Below are 16794 nucleotides of genomic sequence, written 5' to 3' on the forward strand. Positions count from 1 at the left end.
GGAGCAGCATCACCCCTCAGATGCTCAGGGAGGGGGACCCGGCCCTAAAGCAGCTGTCGCTGCTCCCGCTCAGCGAAGCTGTTTAGTGCCGGCGGGGCTGAGCGCACAGGCAGCGTCCCCGGGGACGGAGCAGGGAACAAAAACACGGCCTGGGAATGCGCGGTGGGCGATGCAGGCGGTGAGGGCAGCACGCAGGCACGGCAGCCGAAAAAGACACCGAGGCCCAGCTCAATGCAATAAATAAAACTTTTATTCAAACAATAACTCAGTACAGGGCACAATTCTCTCTGGCTTTTAAAAAAAGGTTTTTCAGCACTTGACAATCTCCACACAGGCTTTGCTAGGCTGGGTTTGTGGTTTGTTTTTTTTTTTTTTTTTTCCCCCTCTACATTCAGCCATTCATCGTGAAATATCCTGGGTTAAAAATCCTTAGCAAAATTCGGACATCGATGCAGGAGGGGCTCAGAACAGTGTGCCGCCCGTAGGCAAGGAGATAACCCAAAAACTGGTTGGGGGCGGGGGGGTCTATTGCCAGCAATGTCCCAGTAAACAGGCAATGTCAGAGGTCTTAAAAATCACATCAGAAAAAAAGCGTGAACAGCTTTGCAGTGGAGACGGCCACGGGCACTGGGAGGGCTATGGCTGGGCTAGTGCGGGAGCGGGACCCCCAGTGCGGGGTGGGAGCCCCCCGGGCACTGCCTCGCTCAAGCTGGGTTTGGGCACGCGAGCAGCCCTCGGAGCCCCAGCCCTAACGTGAGGTAACAATACCTTGCTACAAAAAAATATATATATATATATATTTATAAAACAACCAGGAGTAACCCTTCCGGGGGGGGTTCCCACGGCCGGCGGGACCCCAGCCCAGAAGCAGCCCTTTCCCCGGGGCGGGAGCTCTGTGCCATCCGCTTCTCCCAAAGCCACCGCGGCGGGATGGAAGCGGATCGGGCCGAGGGGGAGGCGCGGGGACGCTGCCCCCCCTCCAGAATGGCATCCCGGGCGCGGGCATCCCGGATGCTCAGTAACAGTACGGACACCAGAGGCCATGCATATGTGATCCAGTCTGGGAGTTTGGTCCAGGCTCGTGCGGGGCGGCCGGCGCGGCCCCTTGGGGGGGACAGGGCACTGCTAACATCACACGGGAGGACAAACACCGGGTCCCACTGAGTGACAACTGCACCTGGGCTGTGAGCACAGACCTGGCAGCAGTTTCTGCTCCAAAAAGGCTTCAGAAACAAGGGCACTGTGAACACCAGGGAGGGGTGAGAAGCACCATGGTTTCCTTGAAGATCACAAGAGTTTCAAATCCAAAAGAAGTAGAGAAAGAGAAACGAAAGGGAAGGAAAAAAAAAGGAGGGGGGAAAGAAGCAGAAAGCTCTTCCAAGCAGCAAGGGGCCGCTGCGAGCCCAGGTGTCCTCACACCGTTGATACCAAACTGCCACTGCCGCTGCGGAACAAAGCACAGAGATGCCAGAGTGGCCGCGGGGCAGCAGCGAGCCGGGAGCGAGCCCAGCTCCCCTCGCGGCACCGCGGGACCCACCACGGCCGGGCGGCGAGCTCCACCCAGCCACGGGCTCGGGCTCAGCCCCAGGAGCGAGACGGGGCAGCTCCGAGGCAGAGGGGATGGAGGAAAGGCCCCGGAGCGTGGGCTCTCCGTGGCTTCCCTATCCAGGCGTGAGCCTGGAGGAGGGCGGGAGACGCGACTCTCTGGTGGAGCACGAGCTTGGGGACACCAGGCTGGTGCTGGGACCTGCCCTCCCTGCGTCCCCCCCCTCTCACAGATGAGACCTGGCCCCATCCCAGCCACTGCCAGTCCCCGGGGAGCCCATGCAGGGACCCCTGTGGGGACACAGCCCCACGGCTTCGCCCACAGCCAACACCAACAGCTCGCAGGGAATGTGACGGGAAGGTGACATCTTACCTGTTGACGGACCTCGTCCCGTAGTCGTCGAGACCCTGTGGAGAAGAGGGAAGGAAGCAGAGTGAGGGACGTGTGGGCTGTGCCTGCTCAGGTGCCACCGGAGGGTCACATGAACAAACCAAAGTGCATCAAGACCCTGATGCATTTGGAGAGGAACGGAAGATATGGAGATGATTGGAGTGGGATTCAGACAGCAGGGACTGAAGTTCCACCACTCCCTGTAGGATTTATCTGGCCAGACATGGAAAAGCGACTGCTGGGAGAGCCCTGCTCTGCTCTGCCCAGCCCCTCTGAGGAACAGAGCTCTGGCTGCTGCTGAGATGCTGAGACTGTTGGAAAAGGTCTGCATGACTGAGAGACACCAGTGAAATGTTCTGTGCAAAGAGGGGCTGCCTGTACTCACTCCCACCAGAAACCCACAGGGTTTTGGACCATTTTCTCCTTTAGCCGGTGCTGAGCAGGCTTTGCAGGGAGGGACCGAGGGGCAGGTGCGGACCAGGCCTGGAGAACATCCCTCAAGGACATCTCTCCTTGAGCAAGGGCCTGCCCTGGGATATGACTGGAGCAGCTCTGCTCTCCATGACAAGCATGGAGAAAACTGCAGGAAAGAGGGGGAGTCTCTGGCCTTTGAGCTGGCCATGCACCAGCGACCAGAGACCCACATTCCCACCTTCCCAGGAATGTTCCCAGTCCCAAAATACCAACCCCAGCAGCAAATCCTGCTGGGAAACCCCAGCAAAACAGCAAGAAGTGGGGCTGTGCTTCCACCCCACTCCCTGCAGAGAGGACCAGATCCCAGCTGATGTGCCCTGTGGAAGGGTCGGTGCTGACTGCCCTTCTCTCTCCCTCCTCGTCCTCTCCCCATCTGCCAGCACATGATGCCAGCATGGCTCATCCCACTGTGCTCATTGTGGTAGGAGAGCTCCCCTACACCAGTAGCTCCTGGGTTAGGCTGATCCCATCTGCTGTGCATCCTCTCCCTGGCTTGTTATCCAAGAAGCCCTGGGCTTGCTTTGGACACTCTGGAATCCTGTCCAGGATCTGCCCCAGTGTCCCCACGGGACTGTCACCGGCTTGAAGTGGCACATGCCAGAGAAAACACTTCCAGCTGCCTGTGAGCAGCCTGTTTCTGGTGGGAGACTCCCATGGAGTTGGCAAGTGTTGTCCTTTGGGGGTTTACGGGGCCGTTTTGTGCCACTGCTCCCCGTGCCTTGCCCGTTTCTCCCCATCCATGGGCTCCCTGCATCCCTTCACCCCAGCAGAGGTGCTGGGCAGGAGCAGGGTCCAGGCAAGGCACGCGGATCACCAGGCACAAAGCAGCCAAATTTCCATAAATCCCAAGGGAAACATTGCAAGCGTCGGACTTACAGCTGTCGACCTAGCGTAAGGCTTGTAGTGAGCGGAGGGTGCTTGGCAGAGGCCACTGGAATAGTCTTTAATTGCACACCCATAGGGCATTAGGTAGTCCTAAAACAACGAACAGAGGTTGGAGAGCCGCCCTCGGCACCCCCACGCATCCGCAGCACGCCGGGACGGGGACCAGGAACGCTCCCGCTCGTCCCATCCCAGTGGGACAGGGAGCTGCAGAGCCCCGGCCAGCGCAGCAGGGACTGTGCCCAGGGATCTGCTCCAGCATCCCCCAGTGCTCAAACGCCCCCCCGGAGCGGGAGAAGCCGGCGGGAGAAGCTCACCTGGGAGAAGGCGGGCACGGCCACGCTGTACGGCCGCTGCTTGAAGGTGTTGCCGCCCTGTGCCGGGAAGGCCTGGGAGGCCATGCCATAGTCTGGCGGCGGGATGGAGATGTCGTCCTTGTCCAGCAGGTTGCCAGTGCTGCTGCTCTTCCCTTGCTGCAGGCTGGGGGGCCCAGAGCAGAGGCGTCAGCTCCGTGCGGGGACCCCCAAGCCACCCACCCGCTCGTGGCAAAAGCCACCCAGAGCCAGCAACCACCCCGCTGTGCTGTTGTTCCTAAGGAGAATTCCAAAGGAATTCCTAAGTCCCACCCCAAGGACACAGACTCGCTGTCACCCCACACCACGCTCCTACCTGGTGTGGACCCGCTCGCTGCCATCATTGTCAAGGACCCGTGTGTAGGAGAAAGGAAACCAGCCCCTCCTGAAAGGCAAAGGCGGGGATGAAGCCAAACCCAGGTTTGTCCACGGAGGGTCCAGACGAGGCTGCTCCCGAGGACACCCAGCACACTCACATTTTGGTTTTCTCGCTCTCTCCGTAGTGCCAGCCGTCCCGGGCCTCGGGCACCAGCAGTGTGATGAGGTCCCCCTCCTTGAAGCTCAGGAGGGTGCTGTTATCCCCGGCAGCGTGCGAGAAAATCGCCTGCACCCTCGTCCGGCCGTTCCTCTCGAGCCCGGCGGCCATGGAGCTGGAGCGTGGCAGTGTCTTGTTTTCAGCTGGGGGAACAGACACCAGTGGGTGCCCCAAATCCTTCACCCCAAGGCCATCCCCAGGCACAGGACAGGTCCCAACCCCTCCTTGTTTCAGCCCAGGTTGTACTACAGCCTTCAGTGTGACTCACACCTTCCCCCTCAACAAGCAGGATCAGGCTCTCGGCATCACCCACCAGCCACGGCAAAGGGGGCAGGTTCCCTGTGCCAGATTCCACAAGATTTTCCTCCTGGAAATCCCTGGGAGACCCCAGGGCAGAGCCCAGCTCCAGCATTTCCTAACGCCCAGGAGGCACAAGCAGCACTTGACGCTGCAGGGATGCTGTGGTCACTGTCCCCTCACCACCAGCACCCCCAGCAACCATCCCCACCCGGTCCCCTGGACCTCTCCTGCGGGCACCGTCCGGCAGAGCCGGCCCCGGGGCCCCCGGCAGCGGGGCCGGGGCCTCACCTGAGGCGTAGCTGTTTTTCGGTGGCACGTTTTTGCGAACTGGGAGTGTATTGGAGTAAGAGTCACTCAGCTGCTTCTGAGGCTGGGGAGGAGATAAAGATTTGGGCTGTGCTGGCTTCATCTCAGACCAGTGGTTGTACCCGTCGCTGTCAGAGCCTGAGACTCCGTTCATCACTGGCATGGCCTCCTGCGCCGACATGCGCTACGAGAGAGGAGGGGAGGGGGACACCGAGTGGCTTCGTTAGGGCACCCCCTGCAGCTCCAGGGCCATCCCACTGCAGCTCCCCAGTGGGACACAGCTCCAGGGAGAGAGGCAAATCGGAGCTTCGTCCTGTTGGGTTTAGTTCCCAGCCAAACCAAGCTGCTCTGGGCGGAGTAGTGGGGTCACCTCTGTGGTATCTTACTGCTCTGAGCTCCCCAAAATCTGACAATTCCCTGCTGAGTGCTATGCTCAGCTCGTGTCACCACATCAGTGGGACACTCTCTTCTGAAGGGTCCTTCATCCCACAGGTCACTCCAGGCCTTTCTCCTGCCGTTACTGGGGTACCTGGGTTCAGTCCCACAGCTCGGGGACCAGCCTGGACAGGCAGGTCCAGCCCATGGGCTCCTCAAACAGCGCCTGGCTCTGCCAGAGCTCAGTGACTCTGCTGGGATGGGGTGGGACAGGCTGCCCGTCCCCAGGTCAGGCTCCTCCCCACATCCCAGGATGGCCCAGCACGGGGCTGCCCATCCCTGCCATCAGTGACAGTCCATCCAAGGGCAACTTGCCGAGGACAGCGGTGACACCGGCCTGGCCTCGTCCCTCCGGCTTTGCTCAGAAGGGCAGGACAGCTTCCACCAGAGATACTTACTCCTACAAAAGGTGCCAGCTCCGGGGGGACAGGGAGAGGTTTGGCACCAGGGATGGGATCAGAGATGATGAGGTTGGACTTGGATGTGGACAGAGGGCTGGGCATAATGGTGCCATTGCTGCTGGCAGCCATCTGCTGCATCAGCTGTATGGCGCGGTCCGGGATCTTGTTGGGGTCCGAGCAGGATTGCTGCCACAGCGGCAGCTTCTGCGTCAGCATCTCCTTCCCCTGCAAGAGCAAAACGAGGCGTGAGGGCACAGGGGTGCAGGTGGTCTGCCCCCCTTCCCTGGGCAGCACCACACGGATCCGGGGCTGAGCCAGTCTGGGATTGATCAATGGCTCCGTGCATGGCACAGGCAAGATAACACACAGGGACATCCTGCTTCCAGGCTCCGATGGCAGCAGAGCCAGGCAGGTGTCATGAAAAATGGGAATGAGGGAAGGAAAGGGTAATCCATCTCCCCAGTTTATTCCAAGATATCCTGTGTGCAGCGTCTCCAGGCTGCAGGGAGCTGGGCAGGGAGCTGGGCCCCACGTGGAGCAGAGAAATAAAACTGGCCCAAAAGCTTGGCAGGGCACAGCCCGTGCTCCAGGCTGTCCCCACATCCCGAGGGATGAGCTGCTTCCTTTGGGTGCTCAGCCCCATCCGCCTCCAGGTCCCTGTGCTGCATGCAAGCCCCACTGCTCCCTGCCTGCAGGACTGGCAGCCACTTGCTCCAAGGGGGAAATAAATGGGAGCCAAACTTGTCCTTATTCACCCAGAATGTACGAGCATCCCCTTGTGTGACTCAGAGGGGGAAGATGTCCCAACCCCCTCGAGGTCACTCCCCAATACAGCCAAAGGTGACCCTATGTCTCTGCTCTGCCTCATCTGGAGACAAAATGTGGTTCTGCATATCAAAATCCCCCTCTAAATGCAATTTCAAAATCCCTGCACATTTCCCCAACACCAGCCAGCAGGTCCAGCCTCATGAGCATCCTGCAGGAGCCATGGGCAGCAGCACAATGGAGTTTTTAGCAGGACACACACCACGCTCTGGACAAGCCACTGGCAAAGTCCCTCCTGCAATATCAGCCTCTGCGTGCTGCTGCAGCAAGGTTTTGGTTCGTTCCTGCTGACCGCCAGCCCTGGGGGGGTGTTTTTTCCCCTCCTGCACTCCACTCGCCAAGCCAAGCGTGGATCCATGCTGTGGATGTGCCAGGACAGAGCTGACTAATCCCAACTCCCTCTCCTGCTCCAGTGCCAAGCGTGGCAGTGACAGATGGCTGCTGTGAGCCACGGAGGTGGTGGGGAACAACCAGAACGGGAGAACGAGGCTGCGGGAGCAGCACCAGCCCTCGTCTGGATGGATGGATTCTGCTCCAGACCCATGCAGGTGCTGCAGCTTCCCAGGCGGGCAGGGGGCAGCTCCAGCCCTGGTGCAGGACATGGGGGCAGCCATGGGCAGGAGGGATGTGGAGCTCTCACGGGCAAGAGGGATTTGCAGCAGCTGCTCCTACTGGGGGCACCTTCCCTGGAGTCACCCCCTCGGGTCCCTGAGCTGCAGGGGCTGCACCAGCTGTGCCTTTTGGGATATCAGGCTGTTCTACGGGACGCAGCTTGAGCTGGGAGCCTCCACCCAGTGCCAGGGCAGCCAGGACTGGCTCCGGCGGGTGCCACTCACCTTGGCGTGGTAGGTGATGGCGCTCTTGGCCACCGCGCACTGTTTCTCTACCAGGAAGCAGAACCGTCTCCTCTCTTCCGTCAGGGCTGTCTTGTAGCCATCGGAGACGTAGTTTTCCAGCTCCCCTTGCTTGTTGCTGATGGCTTCGATGTACTGGAACAGGGAGAGGAGCAGGGAGGGGGCTGCCGGCAGCGCCGCGGGGCAGGCGGTGCCGCGGCAGCCGCGGAGAAGGGGCGGGCGGGACCCCGGCACGGGACACACACAGGGACACACACGTGTGCCTGCACAGCCCCCAGCCCGCCCTTACTCATCGGAGCCCCCCACGCAGAGGCGCTGACTCAGCCCGTGGGCTGCACGGGACGAGCTGTACCCAGCGGCCGCCCGCTCACCACCCGGGCCCGGAGGCGCTGCCGGGGGCCGGGGGCTGCCCTGGCGGCCCCAGGACTGGCAGCGGCCCCCGCAGCCCCCGGGCTGTGCCGAGTCCCTGCCCGCTGCCGAGGGATGGCACAGGGACCCTGCCACACACAGGGCCACCAGCGCTCCTGAAACTCCCGGCAGCGCCGTCACTCCGTATTTACCACAGGGGACACAGAGGTGGTGCCGGGGCAGTGCCACATCCTGGCACAGGACGCCCTGGCTGTTCCCTGGTGCCACACCCTGGACTGGCAGACACTGTGGCCCTGCCAGGAGCAGCTGGAGGCTCCTCCTCTGGCTCCTGCTCTCCCGACGTGATGGGTGCCAGCACGGCTGTGCCACGCTGGGCTCTGCCAGCACCACAAGGGCTGGGCTGGGGAAACCCGGCTGCTTTGCCCTGTGTGATGGAGAGGTGGCACAGGGGACTCCAGGGACCACCAGCCTCCCTGAATACAGAACACACGAGGTGCCCGCAGCTCCCTGACCCGGCCACTTCCTCCTCCCTTCATCCCTTTGGATGCTCCCAGCTTCCACCTGCCACGTGGCACCAGGGGAGCAGCCACCGAGGCTCTGAGAGCAGCACCTCTTGCCCATCACTGTCCCACACTGACACCATGATACCTCCTTGCCACCACCTCTTCCCTAGCACAGTGGGACCACGACACTGGAAAGCCACAACACCCCCAGCCCAGGCAGGGCTGGACCTGCTTCAGGCAGCCCAAGCTTCTCTGAGATGGGAATTAAACTGGAAATTCAGGGCCCGAAGCAGCTTTGCTGCTTCTTCACGGTTATCAGTTATTTTTAGCATGTTACAATATTTATTAAGAGATACATAAAATGGAGCAAACCAACAAAAGCAGCAAGATTCAGTGACATTCCAGACTTCAAAGGGGGATTATTTTGGGGCTGGACCTGCTCCTGGCTCCCACCCTGCTCCGAGCACCCCCTGAGAGCAAAACCCAGCGCAGGGCTCGTGCTGTAGCCAGCAGGTTTTGGGTCTCCCCACATTGCACCAACCTGGGTGAAGGAAAGCGTGTCAGGGAGAAACGGATTAAAAACCCGTTTTGCAACCAACAACCCTATTTCAAAGAGAATTTTTTCCTCCAGAATGAGAAAATCCAGGGCAAACGCCTGCGGCCATGAGGAGAAATAAGCGGAGGGAGCTGAGCTGATGCCACTGGGCACACAGGCGGAAGGGATGGAGGTTTTGGCATCACCCTGAGGCAGAGACACGGGGCACAGCCGGGCTGTGCCAGCACAGAGGCGCTGGGGCAGCGTGGCACAGGAAGAGGCAGCAGCAAATCTTGGCACACAAAGCCCCCAGAGGAGCGATGCAGGCACCAGAGGAGGAGGAGGAGGAGGAGGAGGAGGATGCGCTGGGGAAGGCACCGCTCCTGCCGTGGGCTCGGGCCGGCAGCACGCCACCTCCTCCCGGGTATTATTAGCCTGGGAACAGCGCAGGGACAGAGCCCAGAGGCAGCAGCCTGGCAGCAGTGATGGGAGCTGGGGAATGGATGCCCCAGTGCCAGCCTGAAGAGCCCCCAGCCCCTCCAGCACAGCTACACCCAGGACGGGCAGAGCGTGCTGCCCACACTCCTCCGCACCACGGGCAGCTCCACAAGACGTTTCTACCCCAGGGGAAGGGGCAGGACAACGCTCCCCCTCCTGCAGAGCCCCATTTCTGGAAGGAAAGCGCAACCCTGACGGCACCTGAAATAGCAGGAGCACACACAGACCCCGATCCCCATTAATTTAATTAAATTTAATTTTCCCCCCATCATCCTGCTTAATTTACTAACTGGGCCATCAAGAAGGAGAAGGTGAGGAGTGGAAAGAGCTCAGCTCCAGCTAATTTGGCTCAGTAGCACGAGGCCCATCCCGCCACGATTCCCTGCAGGATCCCCATGGCTGGGTCAGGCACGGCGGGCGGGCACGGCTCCAGCCCAGGCACACCACAACACAGGGAGAAACCCTGATCCTAGCAGCGTGAGAGCTCCAGCTTTCAGCAGGATTTAAATACGCAGGTACAAGCCTTATTTACACCCCTGCTCTCAGGCTGGTTTTGCAAGGCTCCTGCTAATTCCTGCGCTGAGGAAAGGCTTGTCTCAGCCAGTCGGAACACGCCGCTCCGCGAGCGCAGAGCCCACGCTCTAAACTTAGTACTCAGAGCTTTATATACTTTATGTAAATATGCTCCGTGTGCCATTGATTTATCCACAGCCTTGATTTTACACGCTATTCCATCACAAAATGGCGAGCGACACTCCTTGTTCACGAGGTGGTTTTCAGTTTGGGTTTGCTCAGAATGACAGTGGGCTTTCAGATAACGCCCAGAAAGGCAAATTTAAATGAAAAGCCTGTTAAATATGCCAGATGCACGGGGGAAAAGTAACACACAAAGCACAGTGTAAGATCTCGGGACTGCACTCCAAGGAGAAGCTCTGCCTTACCCAGGAGTGAGGCTTCACCTGCAGCCAGGTGCCCACCAGGACCCTCGGGGCTGCTGCTCTCGTCTCCATTCCCCAGAAAAAGGGGAAATCTCAGCCACCCCACACTCTGAACCACAGCCAAACGCCTTTCTCAGCTTGGCATGACCTGATGCCCTGTAAGGGCAAGGTGCTTCCCTGCCAGGTTCAGCAGCTTCCCCAGGACCCCACTGACAAGCACAAACCACTCAAGCACTGCACTGTAAACTGAGACCTTGACTGATCGAGGTTGTCAGCTTCAAATTCACGGGTTAAGAATCGTCTAAATAAAATTCCCAGTTTGAAGGAGGAGAAAGAAACCCCATCTGTGATGCGAGCAGGCAGGGAGGCAGCCGGGGCGGCGGTCGCGCCCAAAGCCAGGGCCACACACCAGAGCCACCCAACAGCTCCAGAAAATCTTTTCTGGGTTTCTAGGTTGGAGAGGCCTCAAATAACTCCCCCGTGCCGCGCCCCCCCGCCTCCCGCATCCACTTCCAATTCACCGGGAGCCGCTGACCTAATTAGCAGTGTCAGCACGTGGCGGCGCCGGGCAGAGGCTTTGCCTGCTGGGATTCTTCCAGGATGCTGCCGTGGGGCCGGGCTGGCTCCTGCCCGCTCCTGGGGCAGCCCCGGCTGCGGGGGCTCCGCCAGGGAACCCCCGGAGTGGGCACAGGAGCGGGGCTGGAGCCACGGCGGGCAGCGGCACAGCCAGAGCCAAAGCGAGTCACCCCGCGGGTCAGCCGGGGAACTGGGAGCACGAGCAGATGAAAAGGGAACGAGCTGCTGCCAAGTGCCAGCTCGAGCAGCCGCTGTCGTCCCCGCACAGGGCACGCAGCCCTGCCGCCTCCCCAACGCCACGGCGACAGCTCCTCGGGGAGGTGGGGATCAAAGAGCAGCTGAGAAGTGTCAGGGCCGGAGCTGCGAGGAGCACGCGCTGCTGTCGGCGCAGGTGGAGCAGCAGCGAGCTCCAGCCGAGCCTTTGATAACCACAGCCTCGCTGGGAAATGAGTTCAGACCTCCCATCCCAGCCTGGAACGTGCAAACACAGGGAAAACGAGCCAAGGGCAGCGCTGAGCTCCGCCACAGAAATCATCACTCCAGATCCTTCTCAGTGTGTTTGGCACCGACCAGGCTGAGCCAAGGGCTGGCTCCAGGGACAAGAGGGGACCCCCCAGCAGGCAGGAGCTGCCTTGGGGTCACCAGCACAGCACAGCCATGAATTCTGGGGCCAGAAAGCCAAGGGGAGCACGTGGCAGGCACGCTTCCACCCAGCACCAGGAGGGATGCAGAGCAGGGAGGGGTTGTGCCAGCTCCAGCTCTCATCCCAAGGAGGGATCGGTCAGGACCAGCAGCACAGAGCAGTGGGAGAAGAGAAAGGAAAGGTCAGGGAAGAGAGAGGACTGTGCTGGATCGATGCAGCAGGCTGAAATACCTGGAAGGAGTAAACATGGAGAGGAGGGAGGATTTGCTTAGGCAATCACGAGGGAGAACAGCTAGAAATGGGACAGGATAAAAAAGAAGTTAGGTTGATTAGCAGGGCAAGAGCATCTGAGCTGGGGACCAGACTCAAGGCAAACCTGCTGAAACCCCACCACAGCACAGAGGCAAAATGAGCAGAGCAAGCAGCCAGGCATCCTCAGCCCAGACAGCTTTTCCTCATTCCCAGAAACTGCTGCTTGCGAGGCAGCTGGCAGACCCTGGAGCAGCCTCGGGGGAGGCACTGTCCCCTCCTGTCCCCTTCTGCAGCCCCCCCAGCCCCGTGTGCCACCGAGGGAGGCTGGCTGGCGTGTCCAGCCAGGCACGGCCCCCCTGGATCCCAGCCCGGGGATATCCCAGGCTCTTGCACAGCCAGGAAGGAGAGCAGAGCTCAGGATGAGCCCTGACCCAACCTCTCCTGCAATATGGCAAATAAAACAACAGCCCCACAGCAAGGAATGGCCACCACTGGTCACCACAGGAGCCCAAACCCATTTCCCTGCCTTCTGTGGGGACAGCGAGCCTGCGGGAGCCCCCCAGAACCACAGCAGAGCCCTGCAGGTTTCCCAGGGTGGGGACAACCCCCCCCTGCCCCGCACAGCACCCGCACCCCCAGGCAGGAGAAGGGGAGACCTGGCCCTGCTGTGCTGCCCAGCAGCCCGGCTGCAGCCAAAGCTCCGTGGGGATCACAGCTGGGCCAGGGCTGCTGATGGTTATCCGAGGTGATGGGAAAGGCAGAGCGGATCCTGGGGAGCCAGCCCCAGGGCCGGGGGCGCCGGGCTGCCCCCCCTCCCCCGGGAAGGGCTGTCTCCCCTCGTTTTGTCACATCTGCAGCAGCCCCAGCCCTGCCCTGCTGCCACATCGGTGTTACATAAACTCCAGAGAGCAGAGCAGCAGGGGGACGCTGGCTGCACCTTCTCCTGCCTAGAACGTCCCTCAGGGCAGGATCCGCAGCTCCCGGCACAGATTTGGTGCCCGAGTGCTCACGACCCAGCCCTGAGCTGCACAGGCACTTCCAGGAACACCCCCAGGGATGGGGCAGCCACAGCTTCCCTGGACACCCTCTGCCAGGGCCTCATCCCCTCACAGGGAAGAATTTCTCCCCAGTTTCCCATCTAACCCTGCCCTCTGGCAGTGGGAAGCCGTTGCCCCTGTCCTGTCACTCCAGGCCTTGTCCAAGGTCCCTCTCTTGGAGCCTCTTTAGATGCTGGAAGGGGCTTCTCTTCTCTTGCTGGGTTTGGGCACACGTCCTCGCTCAGCCTAAATCCCAGTGAAAGCTGGACAGAGTCACCTGGAGCCGCTGAGCTCGGAGTCCTTCCCTGTTTGACTTTCACATAAACCTCGTAGCCTGGTTTGTGCAAGCTCCGTGTCATTTGGAGCTTCCTGACCTACACCTAAAATTATTTCTCCTGATGGGAATATCCAAATGAGGTTTCAATGACAAAAGTTGATAAAAGCCCACAGGTTATTTGGCACAGTGGTATTTAATGTTTAGAACATTCCCATGGGAGCAGGGGTGGGTGAAGGCAGAGGCTGAGCTCAGCCCCCACTGTCACCTGGGTCAGGCACAGCCTTTCAGGACAAACACCCAGCCCCAGCATTGCTATTTAGGCTGAATTACAGCCAGTTTTGTCTCAGCCCCATGCAGAAATCCAATTGCTCACAGTGCTAATATGATTTGATAAATACTTTGAACCAACATAACTTCATTGCTGAGCTGCTGATTCAATCCAGGTCCCAAACCCATCATGACCTTGATTTCATGGCCTGATCACAACCAGCCCTTAATGAAATTACAGCACTTGAGCTTCCTTGGCAATTGTTTAATCTTAATATTGTTTTCATTCTTCTTCATCAGAGATGTGAAGTGAATGGGATTGGTTTGCTCTCCCGGTTTTCAACACAGGTCAAGCCCCATCTCAGTCACTCCACGAGGAAGATGAGGCACGAGAGGCTCTCAGCCCTCTCTCCTTGCGTGGAGCAGCAGCTCGGGACTGATTCACAAGGAATAAAAGCCTGGCTTAATGTGACACTGAGCAGCAACAGCCCCCAAGCACAGCATTGCTCCTGACCAGGACAGGGCTTGGGGGCTGGGAAACCACTCCTGGTGCCCCTTGGAGCTGGTTTAGAGCTACGTGAGCCTGGGCTGCAGACCACGAGGTGTTTTAACTCCCCAGCCACTTCATGCTGCAACACTCATCCTCATCTGGAAACCTCCCCAAAACCAGCAGGAGACAGGGGTCAGGTGATGTGGGACTCACAGACCAGCCTGGAGCAGCTCTCTCCATGCAACAAGGGGCTGGTGCAGCTCAGGAGAAGCCTCCTGCAAGAGTCTGTGATCATCACAGCCCCTCAGCCCCCTGCTCCAAAGCTTCTGCTCCCCAGCCTTTGCTGTGTGCAGTCCCTGCTGAGCCCCAGTATTTATTTCTGCTTTATAAAAGGGGAACAGCCGAATGGAACAGGCGAGATGTCTGGGCTGTTGTGATTGATTTAGCCAAGGGCTGTCCTCTGCCAAAAGCAGGGCCTGGGTGGCCCCAAACCCACTCTCACTCTGAGAAGTGTTACATAAACCCCGAGGTCCCTGCAGGACAGTCCTGCTGCTGCCACCACGTGTCTCAGCCACCCATCTCACTGGCAGGTGATGACAAGATGTGGTCACTGCACGAGTGGTGAGGAGGCAGAAAGGAGCACTTCTGCTTCCTGGAGCATTAAATATGAAGGAAGATGATGACAGAGCATCAGACTCCTGGCTGGCGGCTGCTCCAGCAGCTTCACGGGGACCAGCCTTCAGAAGAGCAAGATGTTATTGCTGCCTCCAAGGAGGTGACACTTGCATCAACAGCAGCTTCTCCCACGAGGAGAGAAGGAACCAGCCACAGCCCATTAGGAGACTCCAGCCAGCCCTGGCTGCTGGGTCTGTGGTCCCCAGGCACCAGCCTGGCGCAGCTGTCAGCATCCCAAAACCATCCCCAGGTGCTTGAGCGGCTCCGAGGAGACCACCAGAGGTTTGGCAAGTGGCCACAGGGGTGGCTTTGGGCCAGCTCAACAAACCAGGCTGCCTGTGGCTCTGCTTTAACCAGGCTGAGGAAAGCAAAGCCCCACACAGCTCTGTAGATGCTCCCGATCCACTCAAACCTGGTTTCACCTCCCCAAAGCCCATTTTCAGCTCCCCAAAGCCCAGTTCCAGCTCCCCAAAGCCCAGTTCCAGCTCCCCAAAGCCCCAAACAAGGCTCTCTCCTCAGGCCAGCACCAACACCCACACAGTTCCAGGCTGGACCCCACTTACTGCAGTCCCCCCTCTCTCCAATGCCCAGGCAGAGCTAAAACAGCATCGAGGGTTTTAACCCAAAACCTTTTTCTGCTGAGGAAACACCAGCTCTGCAGTCAGCAGAGAAGAGAGGGGAAGTGCCCTCTTGGCTGCATTCAGCAATTTTAACTTTGTGTTTAGATCTAAGGCAAAGCAAACCCCCGCCGAGTGCAGCAGAGCAGCCACAGAATCACAGAAAACTCTGAGCTGGAAGGGTCTCGTAGCTCTGTAAGCTCAAAAGCCATCATAAAGCTTTTTTGGAGATAAGCACTTCCTAAATACTTACTGCTGAAAGATTAAAGGCAAAGAGCTCTGATCCTGTGTCCCTGCCCCGAGAGCTGTGCTAACAGGAGTGCCCCATCCCTGAACATCACAGCAGGAGGCTCAGCCCACCCTCCATCCCAGCTGGGATGCCTTCCCTCCTCCTCCTGTGGGATGGGGATCGCTGCCTGGGCTTTGGCAGGACGGGGCTGCCTCTGGCAGCAGCTCTCACAGGTGGGGGTGACAGAGGTTTGATCCCCCCACGCTGGGCTCAGGGCCTGAGAGGGCTTTTCTTGCTCAGCAGGAATTGCAAAGCTGGGACTTGTGGAGACACCACGCTCAGGAGTGGTTTCAGCTGCTCTGGAGAACAGCAGAGCCTCCACCACAGAGGGCTGGACACGGGGGAGTGTGCTGGCACCTCCCAGCCCTGCTCCAGCACCTCCCAGTGCTCCAGCACCCCCAGTCCTGCTCCAGGACCCCCCAGTCCTGCTCCAGCATCCCCCTGTCCTGCTCCAGCACCTCCCAGTGCTCCAGCACCCTCCCAGTCCTGCTCCAGCACTTCCCAGTCCTGCTCCAGCACCTCCCAGTGCTCCAGCACCTCCCAGTGCTCCAGCACCCCCAGTCCTGCTCCAGCACCTCCCAGTGCTCCAGCACCTCCCAGTCCTGCTCCAGGACCCCCCAGTCCTGCTCCAGGACCCCCCAGTCCTGCTCCAGCACCTCCCAGAGCTCTGGCCCCACACAGGACCCACAGGCTGAGCCACAGCAGACGATGCTGGCTGCATTCTTCTCCTTCGGTGCTTGCTCTGATTCACACCAGCATTTCCCAAATTTCAGTGCAATTAAGGGTGTCACTTCCCCAGCACAAACCTCACTGTAACGCTCTGCTGGAGACTAAATGCCACTAAATGCCATCAAATTCACCCCCACGAGCAAAGTGCCACCACCAGTGTGCAGGTCCCCTCCAGCAGACGCAGATCTCTGACACGGGAAGAAACAGACCCTGGTCCCAACACAACCTGCCTTGGAGACAATTCCTGGCTTCAGGAATTCATCTTCCACCACGGTTCTGTGGCTGCAGCTCCTGCAGCAGCCTCGCTGCCAGCTGCAGTTGGTGCATCAGCAATCCCTGAACATCCCAGCACGGGGCCGAGCTGCCGGTGGAGGCTGCAGAGGGCACAAACTCCTGCTGCGGATCCATCGGAGAGCCGAGGGGAACCCAGCGGTGCCACAGCCCCCTGGCACTGCCCAGACGTGCCAGGGGGTGCCCCTCAGCCCGGCTCCCCCTCTGTGGGGAGCTCTGCCTCCCCCCGTGCCCACCCCCATCACACATCACACCGCTCTGATTCACCGCGGCCGCCCCCGGCATCGCCCCCGCGGGCGGGGGAAGGGGCACAGGCACAGAAAACACACAAGGAAAAGCCCCTCCCGGGCAGGATGGAGCGGGCACGGCAGGAATTCAGGGGCCGTCCCTGAAGGCAAAGGGTGACAGAGGTGTCTGGAGCAGGGGCGGGCAGCTCCAGCCCCACTCTGCTCTGTGGTTGTGGGAACAGCCCGTGCCAGCGCTGGCTGCCACCCCCTCCCAGCCAAA

General features: G+C 59.8%; 1 protein-coding gene across 8 annotated transcripts in view; it reads right to left on the minus strand.

Moving 5' to 3' along the window:
- Nucleotides 1–16794, minus strand: part of BAIAP2 (BAR/IMD domain containing adaptor protein 2) — a 39353-nt gene that overhangs the window by 3996 nt on the left and 18563 nt on the right. For 2 of the 8 annotated variants that reach the window (XM_053994566.1, XM_053994568.1), the window contains exons 7-14: nucleotides 7284–7436; nucleotides 5620–5847; nucleotides 4769–4970; nucleotides 4122–4323; nucleotides 3962–4030; nucleotides 3610–3772; nucleotides 3287–3385; nucleotides 1919–1953 (exon numbers count right to left, since the gene is read on the minus strand). In XM_053994566.1, the coding sequence (XP_053850541.1) occupies nucleotides 1919–1953; nucleotides 3287–3385; nucleotides 3610–3772; nucleotides 3962–4030; nucleotides 4122–4323; nucleotides 4769–4970; nucleotides 5620–5847; nucleotides 7284–7436 (1151 nt within the window). Of the gene's footprint in view, nucleotides 1–228; nucleotides 1445–1918; nucleotides 1954–3286; nucleotides 3386–3609; nucleotides 3773–3961; nucleotides 4031–4121; nucleotides 4324–4768; nucleotides 4971–5619; nucleotides 5848–7283; nucleotides 7437–16794 lie in introns of those variants that run through there. The other 6 variants (XM_053994569.1, XM_053994573.1, XM_053994567.1 and 3 more) reach the window with 5 other exon arrangements.

This window comes from Vidua macroura, chromosome 19 (assembly GCF_024509145.1).
Source record: "Vidua macroura isolate BioBank_ID:100142 chromosome 19, ASM2450914v1, whole genome shotgun sequence".
NCBI lineage: Eukaryota > Metazoa > Chordata > Aves > Passeriformes > Viduidae > Vidua > Vidua macroura.